This window comes from Protopterus annectens, chromosome 16.part0 (assembly GCF_019279795.1).
Source record: "Protopterus annectens isolate FY-2018-M chromosome 16.part0, PAN1.0, whole genome shotgun sequence".
Classification (NCBI taxonomy): domain Eukaryota; kingdom Metazoa; phylum Chordata; order Ceratodontiformes; family Protopteridae; genus Protopterus; species Protopterus annectens.
In genome coordinates this window covers 410,747,000-410,762,482 of record NC_056750.1, presented here as the reverse complement: position 1 = coordinate 410,762,482, position 15,483 = coordinate 410,747,000, and the positions used below count along the sequence as shown (strand labels likewise).

The following is a 15,483-nucleotide window of genomic DNA, read 5'->3' as shown; positions in this document are numbered from 1 at the left end:
AAAAAAAAAAAAAGTTATCATACACTTTTTCTATTAAAGTGTCAGTTTCCCAGAGGGGCTCCTCACACGGTAAATATACCATCTCCACAGTTCTAAACTTGGAGGAGTGGAGGTGGAAGGCTTATGGGATTTCATCTTGAGCATGCAACTATCCCACTAGGGTCCTGCAACCTCTTGGGACAAAAGTGGTTTTCCAGCCTTCTACGGAGTTCATTTTTTTATGTCCATATATGTAGCTAGCAATATGCACTGGTTACTTATTGTTCAACTATTTTACTTTATATTTTGTTTGTATTTAAAAACATGGACCTTTTTCAGACTCAGCCTTGGGATACCGGCTGGTTAAGTAGATTCAAACGTCGTTACTAGGCTAACAACCCAGGGGGCCTTTCTAAGCCTAGCCAAGTTTTCCCCTGAAAGAATGAGGTCCTGTACACAAACAGTACACTGAGGGCCAGGCATTTATAAGCCATCTCTGTCCAAAAGGGACATGGGTGCTAGGCCTGGTGCAAATTTCCTAGTCCCCATCCACTGGTCTAGGCTGCACTTAAACTGGGTAACAGACGAACTCAGCTTCACATGGATGGTAAGCCTGTTCCATTGGAGGAGCAGTCTTTGGGGAAAATCTATCTTTCACTGCAGCATGTTCTGTTTAAGCCACAGACAAAATTCTGGTCAGCCCATCTTACATTTCTGGTACTGTTTAACTTACAAATATACAGGAGATTCACAAGTGTGGGGTTTGCAGATGCCTTGTAAGGCAGGCACAGGGCATCCCTCCACAATTGAGGGAAAGGGGTTTAAGACACTTCATATGGTAGGTATGTTATGCCTTGTATTCTTTTTGTAAGGAACCTCTTAGGTTGCTCCAGTTGCTGCATATGCCTGGTAATGGTACATACTAAAAGGGAGCACTGCACTCTACAACTGGTCCGATAAGGGTAGAATACAGTGGGATAATGACCTCTTTGGACCTAGATGCCATGCCTACTTATAAGTTGCACAATATAAAAGAACATCCTCACCATTGTGGCCACATGGTGGATGAAGATGAGGCTACTGTCTACGTGCGTACCCAGATCCATGACCACTGAGACAACTCTGAGAGGCATATTAGCAACATGGTAATTAGCAGGGATGGTTGATTTCCCAAAGGGTACAACTATGCATTTCTTAGCACTGAGTTTAAGACCATGGCTTTGCCACCATTTGTTAGAAATAAGCGTGCTTGAAGGCTAGTGTCTGTAGGAAGTCCAGGATAACCCCCTAGCTTGCAATCACCTGAAAACATAGTCAGCCATAAACCTTGTGTATTTGCTTCCACTTCAGAGAAATAGATGCCAAAAAGGAGTGGGCCCAGTATTGGGCCCTTGGAGAGACTGCTATTGACTGGCCTCCTCTTGGTGGAGATGGCCTTACCTATTTTGACTTCCTGGGTCCCATTGGTGAGACAGATGGCTATCTGGCGGGTGATAAAAGGGCTTATACCCAATTTAGCAAGCTTGTCTATGATGCCTGTGTGGGGTATTGTATCAAAAGCCTTGGCCAGGCTAAGGTAAGCTGTGTGCGCAGTCTTTCCCTCTTCCATTGCTTTGGTAACCCTCTTAAATGAAGTTAACCACATTTACTAGGCATGACCTTCCTTTAAAAAAAAAAAAGCCAAACTGATGATTCCAGCATTTGCAGTTTACCTATGTCCTCATTTATCATGTCCATTTGATTCTTTCAATGGCCTTGCATATGACACTGGTCAGACTTATGGGCCTGTAGTTACCCAGAACGCTGGCTGGACCTCCTTTGTGCAGGGGGATGACTGTAGTCATCTTCCATTCCTTGGGCACAGAACCAGGCTATAGGCTGAAGTTGAAGAGCGATTCAAGTGAACTAGAGTGGTCATGCTATTTAGTAAGCATCCCTGGATGCTAATCGGGGCCATTCAATGTAATTTTTGGGCCGTGGAAAGTGTATTGAAGACCTGTGCCCTAGTAATAATGATTGGAGTGATTGTGGCATGCAGTATTTCCTTTGAACTCCTCCTCTATCTCATCTCTCAACAATACTACTATATCAGTCGAACCTCATGGTAAACTCCTCAGTGTGGTTATCGACGACCAGCTTAAGTTTGAGGTCCATATTTTACAGTCCAGCAAAAACACACACACCAAAGACAAGGCCTATTATACACGAATAAAAAAATACCTGACTAAGGACACAAAACATACTCTGGCACAAGCATTCATACTGCACCCATACTCGTTAATCTACCATCCAACCTCAAGGCCAAGCTCAAATCCAGCTACAATAAAATTGCCAGATTTGCAGGAAATATTCCTTACCATACTCATCACTGTGCTGCCCTAAAAATTCTTCTGTGGCCAGAAGTTCAAAACCAACTCTTACTTCCTCAACTCTACCTCACGCACTCTATATTCGCCAATCCCAACCTCTGTCCTGCTCGCTCTATTCTAATCTCGCCCTATACTCCCAAACACAGTCTCCACAGTGCAAACCAACATCTCCTGTAAGTCTATAAGCCCAAGAAGCAAATAGGTATAACTTTGTATAGTCATTCAGTTGCCAACACCTGAAATAAACCTCTCCAACACCTGGAATAAACCTCCCCCAGACATAAGAACCAACACTAATAGCTTCAGTTTAAACAAAATGCTAAAAAATTACATGTTCAAAAAGTGCACTTGCTCCTGCCCTACTCCAACCTGACCTATTCTTCCTCATCTTCCTGCCTCCCTGATCTCTGGCAAAAGATAAGGTAAACTGATGATGTGTTCATTGCACTATTACTCTCAGTGTATAAACAACTTTCACTTTGTTAACTCTGATTGCTGTTGCTCTTACATGTAAATATCTTGTTTTCATTATCAGCTTAGCCTTAAATTTGTATACGTTTTATTATGTTTCATTATATTTGGAGCTTCTCTCCTCAGGTCTCTGCTGAAAAAGGACTTCTTGCCCAGTCAGACTAACCCAGTTAACAAAAGTCAAACAAATAAAAACTATCAGAGAGGAGTTGGGGAGAGAAATCAGAGCAGAAACTGTCAGCCAAAAAGTTGTCGATGCCCTCCAGTTCCGCATGGGTAATGCCTTTTACCACAAGTTCTGTGCGTTATTGCCCATTTCCCTTAAGATTATAGACATATCTATAGAAAGCTTTATGGTTGCCCTTTGCCAGAAAAGCTATTTTTCATTCAGCGTTAGCCACTGAAGTATTAATTAACTCTCTTAGCTACCTGTTTAGATTGGTCAGAGTCACCCTCCCCCCCATACATTGGGCATTGTTCCTCCTATGCTTTGCCAGGATTTTTTTTTTCCTTTTGTTGTATAATTGACTGAAGATAGGACTCAAACAGGGTGGCTTGCCTTTTGAGTTTGGCTTATTCTTAATATGAGTGGGCACATCTCACCCTATGCAGCTATCAATATAGCTGTACTGGGACTTTGTAAATAGCTCAGCATACTCTATGGTGTTTACTGGGTTTGAAGGTGCTTGGAATTTAGCCAAGGTGTCACTTAGGAAAGAGAAGTTAGCATTAGAATAGTTCCTAAAGCTTTTTGGTTTTGCTGGGTTCTTAAGACCCCCCCCCCCAAGAATACTTCCTTATGGTCAGATAGGACAAGCATGGACATTACATTGTGCGAGGAACATCACTCCCCCAGGTTTGTAAACACAATGTCAATGATGTCTGTTCCCCTAGTAGGAGAATGGATCAAGTGTTCCAGGACATTGGTATTAACGAAGTTTAGGAATCACTGGGTTTGTGCATTAGAAGTGGTATAGGATTACTAATCTACAGAGGGGTAGTTGAGATCCCCATGAAGATCATATTGGGCTGAATGGTGAGGGACTCTAGTACACGGAGATAGGTTCTTTGTGTTTCCTAGGACATGGAGGGGACCTATAGGCTGAAACAATATGGTACGAGATCCTGTTTATGGCAAGTTGCACATCTTTGAATTGCAGTGGGTCATGCACTTTTACAAGTCTGGATGAAGGTTAATAGACAGACCCCTCCTCCTTTAGTTCCCTCCTGTGCAGTAGCTGGTCTAAAAAGTGTGAAAGGTGTTATAACCTTGCACTGCCAGGGTAATCTCCATGACTTTAAAGCACAACTCTGTCACAACACAGATGTATATGCTCTCCAGGGACAGGAAGGTTTCCAGGGAGTGGAGTTCCTTGTTGAGACTTCTAGCACTGAGCAGTGTCCTTTTCAGATATTCCTTCACAGGTTCAGTTATGTCAGGGGGTTAATCAGTTTGTCATTACCTAAAACAGGCACTATGGGTGTGGAAAAGGTCTTTGCCAATATCAGAAATCCTAGAGGGGGTAATGTCCTCCCAGGCTGTCAAATACTGTGCCCCCTTGGACTGACACCAGAAGCCAAGCCATTTGTTAAAAATCAATCATTTCTGTTGGTAACATGGCATCATCCTTGCAGAAGGCAGTATGCTGCTCACTGTTAGGCTCATACCTGCCTGAGACACATAATCAGTGAGGTCCAATCATGTCTCACTTCATATAGATGAGAGGTACATTTCAGGTCATTAACAGCCACATGTACTATGACACAGCCATACTGGTGCCCATGATTCAATGACCTTAGTACCATGTAAACTGACAAACCTAGCTCTAGAAAGGCAACTAACAGACTCTTCTCTTACAAATTCTAGTATGTGGGGGTGAAGAATCGTTGTTCCTCACTACAGAATCACCAGTGACCAGGTAATTTGATTGCGCTCTGGTTTGCTTTAAGGCAAGTGTTGCTGTGTGTAGCTGTGGGTGGTGTTTTAATGGAGTGCTTACACGATGGCAGAGAACTCATTTTTTGATTGTGTTGTGGAGAAGGTCTTTACGTTTTAGGAAAGTTACCTCCAAGCGCCCCAGCACAAGTAGTTTTATGTATTAGGGCCTTTACTCTCTGCAGTACGCATGCTGCAAATGTCACAGATAACCTCTATAAAACTAATTTTGGCTGCTTAAAACCCGAGCTTTGGCCAGCTAAGATCTAGCTGTATTCAACTGGATGTATACGAGAATTTAAGTACCTTTTATCTGCACTTTTTTCAAATACAGCATTTTAATTGATTTATTTGTGTTGCACTGAATATTAACTGAACTAGAAGTTTTGATTCTGTTTTTTCAGTTAGTTCTCTACCCACCCTCCCTGGTTTTGTTTTGGTGTTAAATCTTGGTGGCTTTGAAACTGCCCGCCCCTCTTGTAAATTTGTGTTTGGATACTCTTTCTGGGCCCATCTCATTTGCTCACTCAACTGAGTGCAGTGAGATCATATTCTGATTTCAGGCACTCCTACTGTGTACAAAGAAAGCATCTGGGGAAAAAAAATTAAGCTTGTTTCCTGCCTTTCCTGTAAGTGGTCTAGACTGTTTGCAGGCTTCTGAGCCCCCAAGCCATTCTGTGTTGGAGGGAAGCCTATCTTAATTTTGTTTCTTAGAACTAGCCAGTTTTCTAGTTTCAGCACTCAAATCTGTTTCTTTGAACTCGGCACTTGTTCAGAACTCATAAGCACTAAATAAGCTGCAAATTACTACAGCACTCAACTTTTCTCACTTGTCTAGAGGAAATCAGTTTTTAGTACTTGATAAATAAGTAACTATCCAATCATGTCTAAGGGTCTGCTCCCAGTGATTTCTCCTGTCTACCTGATGAATCTGGGCATCTTGGGGCAATGCAGCAATTGCCACATGTACACAGACAACCATCTCCGCCTACTACCACCCAACACTACAACCCGTGAGAGATGCACTTATATAGCCAAACTGGAAGCAAAGCTCTCTTCGCCCAAGACTGGACTAGACAGTCAAGAGGAGAAGGTAAAACACTTGCACCACATCACATTCATCACATAGTCCCTCACAACCTACACCACCAAAACACACACATAGAAACACAAACCACACACCTACATTTGCAGAGGCTCTCAAAAACCTGCCCAAGCATCAGGGACCTCCAAAGCAGAAACGCAAGCAAACTCCACCCAACACAACCCAAATGACACATAGCCCACAAACTAGTGTGCCACTCAACCACAGCCCATAAGGCATAACAACGTACCCAACACTCTAGTCATAGGTGATTCTATAGTCAGGCACACTGATGTTCCACTCACCAGGCTAAACAAGGAGAAAGTTACCGTCAGCTGCCTGTCATGTGCCAGGATCCGCCACATAAAGCACGCACTCAGGTCACGCCACAACAAGTACAAATATGACAATGAAATTGTCCATGTTGGTGTGAATGACCAGAGACGTACTTCCCTGGACTACATGAAGAGAGACATGGAGGAGCTCTCCGATCTTGTAGCCCAGGCAGGTATGACCCTAGCCCTGAGTCGCATCCTGCCATCACCCAGAATTATACCACAGTACAAGGACAAACTGATTGACTTCAACAATTGGCTAAGCTTCTGGTGTCATTCTAAGGGGATCCAATATTTGTCTGCCTGGGACTACATGATTGACAGACCACGATGCTTTGCCAGAGATGGCCTGCACCTGTCGCCCTTGGGATTCCGGATACTGGCTAAGGCTCTTGCCACCCCTATAGTGCCTTTTTTAGGCAAGGTTCAAATGACAAATTCACCACCGTAACTGGTACAAGCAAGCAAAATCTGAGGGTAATGCTAGAAGTCTAAACCTCAAAATGCACTCACTCGAGGCACTCCTTAAAATGGAGAACATCGACATCTATGCAGTGACAGAGACCTGGTTCAAAGCTCCAGAGAGCACCCCTGCGTTACCAGGCTATAATTCATACCACACCTTTCAGCCACCTAACCCGAACGAAGCACTAAGGGTGGAGGCGTGCCCATATTCATTAAGGATATCCACACCTCCAGGCTAGTTACACAGCATAATGCATCAGAGATTATCCAAGTGCTACTAACTCTGGGCAAGACCGCAATCCAAATTGTAGCTTACTACAGACCCCCCCCCCACCATACCCAAGGATTCCCAATCCTCATTTCTTGAGACACTGGAAAGTATTAGGGTACAACCCAAAACCCTAATAATGGGCGATTTCAACTACCCCACCATTAACTGGGAAAACTACTCATGTACCAACTCTTTTGCTCAACGTTTTCTGGAATTCATAAATTCCAATGCCTTGGATCAACTTATTCACACCTCCACCAGGGGCAGCAATATCCTAGACCTGGTCATTATCAACATGGGCAACAAGTGTTCCACACCAGAGGTCAATTCCTCATTGGTCAGATCAGACCACAAGCTAATCACCCTAGACATCCACATCCCGCCCCCAATTAGGGAAATCACCGTAAAAAAATTCTCCAAAGCCAACTTCACACTTAAGACAGAAGTGGCAAACTTCATGACACCCATGCAGATGGACAATACAGGTAAGACTGCTGAATCCTACACAAATGCACTTTTATAAGCACTTGCACAACTGCATGGATCATGCTATTCCCCATCAAAACCAAGATGCTATCCTCCAAAAAAAGGAAGCCAATCTGGTGGTCCTCCGCCATAAACTCTACAACAGAAAGAAACTATTGCAAAAGAGAGTAAAATCCCATGACTGGAGGAACACCCTGGTCAACCTCAGTAAGAAGCGGAGATCCCTCAAAATCCTCCAAAGCTAGTTACGACAACAAAATTGCCACTGACTCTAAAGACAGACAACCACAAAGCATTCTATAGCTATGTCAAGAATCTCAATGGCAACACTCAGATATGCTCTGAGTTACAGCACAATGGCACTAAATATACAGAACCAACTGATATTGCCAACATCCTGGCAGATAGGTTCAGTGCTAACTTTACCCCCCTCTGACCCCCTAGAGGGCCCATCTCTATACCGGAAGAATGCAAAGTTCCTGTAATCATGGCTGCACAGGTAAAAAAAAAAACACACAAAAAGCAAGAACACAACATCCATGACCTGACACCTGACAAGGCAGGTTCATGTTCTACAGCTTGAATGAACTGGCACCCTACCCCCCTCTCATCCCCTAGAGGGCCCATCTCTATACTGGAAGAATGCAAAGTTCCTGTAATCATGGCTGCACAGGTAAAAAAAAAAACACTCTCCAAAGCCAAGAACACAGTATCCATGGGACCTGACAATATCCCAGGCTGCGTTCTACATGAGCTACAGAATGAACTGGCACCCTACCCAAGTACCATGTTCAATCATAGCCTCACCTCAGGCTTTGTGCCCACTGAATAGCACACCACGACGGTTATCCCACTCCACAAAGGGGGAGCCATGACAGGCCCCAGGAACTACTGCCCCATTAGCCTGACAAGCCTGGTCTGCAAGGCCATGGAACATATCATGGAACTCAAACAAAGACATTGGTAATCTCCAAACTCTGGACCCTATCCAGTTTGGGTTTGTAAGAGGCAGATCATGTCTCCTAAACCTAATTGCTTCAGTCACCAAAGCCATAGATGAGGGGTAAGGTGGTTCACACAGCTTATCTAGATCTCGCCAAGGCTTTTGACACCATCCCCCACTCTGGAATTATAGATAGGCTCACTAAACTAGGTATAAATCCCTATGTCACAAGATGGGTTGCCAACTGGCTCACGGACAGAACCCACACTGAGAAAGTAGCAGACTCCAAATCCGACCAGACCAGTGACAAGTGGAGTACCACAGGGTTCAGTCCTGGGTCCTCTCCTGTTTGGTATCTACTTCTCTGAAGTACAGGCTAACACAGAAGGTCTTTGACCAACAAAGTTTGCAGAGGACTGCAAACTAGGAGCCATAATCGAAACTCCTAACGATGTGGCCATACTACAAAAGGGCCTCACTGAGATAGATGCCTGGTGTCAAAGCCATGGCCTGAAGCTCAATGCCAAAACGTGTATTGTCATCCCCTTTGGTAAAAACTCTGTACCCATATAGTACCACATAAGTGGTGGTCTACTTAATGCCGAAAGTGTGATGAGACCTTGGGACACAGGTGGACAGTAGTCTTTCTTTTGATAATCACATCACCACAGGAGGTCAGGAAATCCTTCTGCGTGGCTCACCTCACCACAAAAGTTTTCTCCTCCAGAAAAAAAGAGGTCATTGTTCCCCTCTACTCATCACTCATTAGACCCATTACAGAGTACAACGCCCCTTTTTATGTACCTCACAAGTCATCTACACCTGGAAAGGCCACAGAAATACCTCACAAAGGGGATTACTGGCCTCAAACAGATGCCCTACGCAGACCATCTCAAAAAACTCCAGCTTTGCTCCGTCACGCCTACTCAGAGGCGATCTCTGCCTAACATACAAAGCTATGTCAAACCCAGAGCTGTTGGACATGCTCCACTTAAAGAAATCCCAATCCCTCCGAGCTACACGCTCTAGAGACCTAAACCTTGTCACCACAATAAACAGAACATGCTGGAGGGATACATTCCTGTCCCAGAGACTTCCCATACTCTGGAACAGACTACCTATGTCAAACAGAGCTCCTCATTAGCACTCCAAGAAAAATCTTGATGATTTGATGGGAAATAGGAAATTCACCCCAGGGATCACTTCCGTGGCTCTGCTCGACAGGGGCACAGGAAAATATTTTTCTTGGGTGGCGAAAGCCAGGGTACCTTTTTGGCTAGACTTATATAGGCCCTAGGGCTAATAGCCTAGTACCTACCTATGAACCTATAAGAGAGTTTTGCTTCCAGCTTTAAAAGTGTACTTGCATTTCTCGCATACGTTACCCATTTTATTAAGAATATATGGGTTGCCAGTGTACATGAGGCAATTGCTACAATGCCTCAGACTATCCACCTCAGCCAGAATAACCGGAGAGACGGAGTGTGTCAGGAGTGCATATCCATGGCTGCTGAGCTACTACAGAGAAGTGACGGAAATTTAAATACTGAATAGGTCAATAACACAAGGAACTTGATAAACAAAGCTCAGCTATGTGCAAACTAGATGCTCTAGCAGTTAAAAAAAACTGTCTAGACAGTATTTTAAGGGAAACTTGTACTGAGAGATCAGCATCTACACAGATTATAAGGGGGAATTACACAGAGATATCAGTCTATACAGATCAGTGCTAGGTACTGCTGTGCAGAGAGCAACAGTTCTAACTAAAGACTGTAAAAAATGTGAAAAAGTTCAGATACTCTGTTAATGCAGCTGTGGCAGAACAATGTGAAAAACAAGAGCCAAAACAGTGGCTGTGGTTATACAAGTAGATTCTGCAGAGTTTAGCAAAAACCAGCAACACTTCTTCTCAAGTAGTATAGTTGCCAAATGCCTCAGGCACAGAGCTTCAAACTTTAAACAAGCTAATTCTCTACCCAAGCAAATAAAGGCATAAGACTTACACCAGCAATTCCCAGCTCAGAAGGGCATAAAGCTATCCTGTCTTGTCACAAACCCTCCTAATACAAGATAACTAGTTTGGATGGACCCAAATTGCTTAAATCAGAATGAAAAGGCTTAGAATAACAGTTGCAATTAAATCAGGTTACGGACACGCAGTAATATATGCAGCTGAACATTTTAAGAACTTGGAGCAATAAACTAAATGTAGGAATAATCAAATACAGGCAGCTGAATAAAGTGCAATTTTTTGTAAGTGGAAAGGTAGGAAACAGAAGATGCTTCAAATTTAGAGACGAAGGGGGGAGGGAGCTTCCCAGTTGATCTCTCAGTGCACAGTAAAATGAGCTGATGAGATGAGACTGAGGAGTGTCCAAAATCAGATTTATAGTAGGGGCGGGCAACTCAAAAGCCACCAAGTTTAAAGAATAGGAGTAAAGCAGCTGGGTTGGAAAAATCAAATGCAGACACCAGCAATACCAAGGCAGAGAAAAGCAAGTCGCACAGCACTCCATGCCTTGTGCAGAATCATACATTAGGCAAATGGAAGCTGAAGAAATCAAAAACTAAATGAATAGAAGACTGGATGAAGCCTGATAACCGCTCATAGCCTTAATCCTTTGTGCCAACTACCAGAGAAGGCATGATGCTGTTCACCCATACTTTTAGGAGGCATGTCAGCAGTCGAACGGTACTCTGTTAGAAATCAATTTTACAACTAAACCAGTTTCAAAATGCTTCTTTAATTGTAGGAGAGCTGAAATTGAGTACACTCTATATGAGTGTAGATAAAGGTATGGAACTAGTGTTAGAAAATGAGCTACACAAGCAAAATATCTTAAGCGAATTAGAAATTAGCACTATTGAAATGCATGACAAAGTATATATAAAAGTGATTAATGCAAATGGACCTTTGCGCTTTGACTAATATTTATGATGTGCTATTTGAGTTTTATGTTAAGTATCCTGACATCCCAGCTATAGCTGGTATTAAACAAAGTGCGGAAAGATCCTTACAACCTTTCTTTCATTAGACAGTGCTCAGCCATTATACAGAATGAGTCTTCTTTATGTGCAAGAGTTTCAATACACTGTGTTAATACGATTACAAGTTTGCCTACAGAAAAGTAGAGACAGTCATTACATTCATTTATCCCTTTATGTGTCTGGAGCATTTCTACCTGGGCCTCCGCTGAAAATAGGCTCTGTCCTAGTCAGACTTTCCCAGTCAACAAATGTTAAAGATGCCTAATATGCCCTCATTTGACAATATTGGGGAATTTCTAGAAACTGCTACATATTCATTTACAGTCTTAGAACCATGTAGAGACAAAACAATTCTGAACTTTTTTCAGGAAACCAGTTAGTAACCATCTGTACAACTGCACACCCAGAAGAATTGAAACAATGAAACTTGAGGACCAGTTTACATAAATTACAGGCTTGCTACTTTAGGTGAGGACTTTGAAAGCAAACAGCATGCTAAAACTAGATGTTTTGGGATAAAAAGTACAAAAGTGAAGGTACTGATAACATTATTAAAGAAGTGATTGATGGAAGAAAGCGTCACTTGTGTGATTACAAACATGGAAGGTGCCACAGAGGTAACTTATTCAAAGGGGTAAAAAGCAAACCAAGGTTAACCATCTCCTATAGTGTAGCTTTAAATATAATTTAATTTAAGAACCACCAAATTCATATGGTTAGTAATTTGTTTCAGGCTGTGGAAGACCATCATAATTTTTTACAGAAAAAAAGTGAGCAATTTAGAGAAATTTTAGAAAAAAAAAAAAGATAAGATGCCAAATAATCAGAAAAAAAAAACATGTCCATGTAGTCTCTGTACAATTATTAAGTTTAGGATGGGTTCTAATCAGTTCATACATAATATTATGGGTAAGCATTAATTGCATTTTGACTGTAATGCAATGTCAGTGGTTTATTTAGCCGTTTAATAAATGCTCACCCTTTACACAGAAAAGAACAGGACAGTTGGACAAAAACATGTTTTGGCAATTTCAGCATTTATACTGCATAAACATTCAATTATTTTATTGAACTTTGGTAACTCACAACTATACAGGACAAAACCATATAAAAATAGCACCATTTAAGAGGTTCATTAAGTTATTAATATTACTTGTCAAAAATAAACAGATATTGATCACTACTTAGCTGGCATAAGTAAAGTTCATCAGATTTTGGAATGGACTAGGTTACCTAGATAATCAAATCTCAAGTACCTCAATAGCCAGGGTTACAAAATTTTGTAGGAATACAGTAACCTCCCCCGGAAATGTTAATGGAAATAGCAGGGCATGGGTCACCATTTGCTTACATTTTTCTCAGAAAGTGCACACCCATGCATAGCCTGCATTCCCTTAGACATGCACACAGTTTAAAACAATTAACTCAATGCACATCATAGCATCAGGCCAACTATAAAAGAAAAAATATAAATCCAACGAAATGCTGAATTTGTACAACTCTCTCTCGCCATGTATTAAACCCATTTTAACAAAAGTAATCAATTCCAGAGCTATTGAGTCTGTCAGCGTGTTGGGGCTATCCTCCCGATTTGCACTGAAGATGTTGCACTGGTTAAAAAAACGCACAAATATGACAGCAGTGGCACTAAGGCACCAACAAAGACATAACCCCATATTAAATGATATGATTTTTTTTTTAAAGAAAACAGTATACCACTGAAACGTTTTGCAAACAAAGGTGTAAAGATTGCCATGTTACATAAGTGGTTTATTTAGCTCTTTAATAAATGCTCACCCTTTACCCATAAAAGAAATAGCAGGACAGAAACAGATAACATGTTTATGCAATTTCAGCATTTATACCCCACACCCCCATCAAATTTAAGGAGCAAGCATTCTGCACAACTCAGGAGCACCAAATGCCCCAGCTTCATATTCACGAAAGACCATAAGTACAGGTAAGCAGCTAAAGAAGTGTGGGTCTGTGGCGATACATGCACGCTGCGCTGACTTCTTTCGGCTTTTCCCGGTTAGGGGTCGCCACAGCGGTAGGGTTGCCACCTTTTCAAATGGCCAAAGTGGGACATTTTTTGGTACAAGCATCAGATTTTACAGGCCGACACATACCCACGGTCAGTACAAAGGATAAAACTTAACTTTTTTGCCTAAATAAAAGCTTATTCTAGTAGCATTTTAGTTGCTCATTCTGTTTTTTATAACATTTAGATACGGAATAAATGTTTTATGCAACTATTACATAAAATATAGGAAATTATTTTGTCCTAAAATCTCAGAACATTTGCCATTTTTACAATTTTTTTGTCAGGACACAACTGACCAAAGAGGGACTGTCCCTCGCAAAGTGGGACAGGTGGTAACCCTACCTGTCCGCTCATGATTTGGCAGACAGTGGAGTTTTGCGGTGTCGAGTTGCTAGCCCGGCGCCTAACCTTACACAGAAGGCACACGCACGCACGAGTGTCTAATCCTACTGCATATCTTTAGGATGTGGGAGAAAACCCACGCGACCAGGGGGGCGACATGCAGACTCCGCACACAACCCAGCCGGGGACTGAACCAAAGAGCCTATTGGTGTGAGGCGGCAACGCTAACCGCTGCACCACCGCGGCCGCCCCTCGCTTTATGATTACAATGCGATTTCACCTGCATAATGCACGCGCGGATGTGTGTGTCCATAGGAAGGGACATTTAAGTTACTGTTAATGAAGTCGTTCACCTGCCGTCAAAATTGCTTCAGTTGTGTGATATAACCTCTTTCACAAATGGAAACTCCGCTATAAAAGCTATCTACCCACAGTATTTCACGAACTGTGTGTCCAAGTTTACAGAGCACAACTTCTAAAGAAGGGCTTTCAAACAGGTTTAGAGGTAAACTTGTTTACCGGCAACAGCTGTACCAAATGATGGACATTAGTTCAGTTTACTCTATTCAGTTGGACTATTTTAACGCCCGAATGGAAATAGGACAATTTCCTTCCCCTTTAACTTACCTGACTGCTCGCCTGAACTGCTGCTGTCATAAACCACAGAAAAAACACCTTCCGCATGACGTTAAGGAAAAAAGTTTCAATTAGCTCGGACTTTTCCAAGATAAATTCTACAAGATATAGCTGTTAAGAGTCCAAGTAAAGACAGTTGGCGTAATTGAACTGCGAGAACTCGGTGGTGGATTAATACACTTCAATTACGCCATATAGTTTAGATACTCTGAGAGAGATTATGAAGCAAACCGTAGTAGTGAAGACTAACTCCATCAATACTATTCATTTCTGATACTGCCGCTCCTCGCGCGTTTATCTCCTCACGCATTGCCACCGGTTTTTGTAGGAGGTGGAGCAAGACAAAGAGTTGAGGCGGATGAGAAAAACCTAAATATTTACTGTATAAGGGAGTATTGTAAAACGTGCTGTATTTTATTGCGACCACTACAGTACAAAATACTTCAAATTGGGCGGAGTAAGAATACAATTAAATGGAAGTGCCCATGACTTCAATTCAAAGTGGTTATTCGTTGCTCTGTTAAGGATGTTGCTCGATTCACTATGCTAAGTATACATGCTGTCAACTCCTGAAATAAATGCTTGTTTTATAACATTTTCAGCTATTTTTCTTTATTTTTCAGAGCTATGATCCACACGGCCCTTGTTCTTAACTGTTGCGCTTTAGCGAGAGGTAAAATGTCTTTTAAGACACGGTACATAATGCCGAAACACTGTTTTTTAGGGGTAGTCTGTGGGTTGTGGCAAGTAGCAGGGTCATTTCTTCTTAATCTCGACAGCAATGCCAAAAATAAGGAGTTCCCAAGTAGTATGTAAAAGTAACTGCGTAGGCAGCAGTAAGTCAGACAAAGAGTCAGTGCGCCTGAGAGAAACAGAAACTATTTACTCTATAGTGTATATTGTGGACCATTACAGTAACATGATTTACAGCCACGATACACTCACTCTCACTTACACTCTTGCATAATGTTTTGTTTCATATACCAGTAGAATCATTCCACAGATTACAAAATGCACAGGTAGTGATGACGGCTGCGAACATGTTCCTGAAGGGACCACTCACGCATACCTCTCAAGTGTACCTCATTACGAAGAACGTATCTCATTTGGGGTCTTAAAAAGTTCATGTGCCTC

General features: G+C 42.2%; 1 protein-coding gene across 1 annotated transcript in view; it reads right to left on the bottom strand.

Annotated features, from left to right (window-relative positions):
* The window catches only part of OLFML2A (olfactomedin like 2A), a 766,911-nt gene extending 752,112 nt beyond the window's left edge, over positions 1 to 14,799 (bottom strand). Inside the window, 1 exon segment of the mRNA XM_044058447.1 lies at positions 14,341 to 14,799. Coding sequence (XP_043914382.1) covers positions 14,341 to 14,397 — 57 coding nt within the window. The 5' untranslated portion in view covers positions 14,398 to 14,799.
* Positions 14,800 to 15,483: the final 684 nt, after the last annotated feature.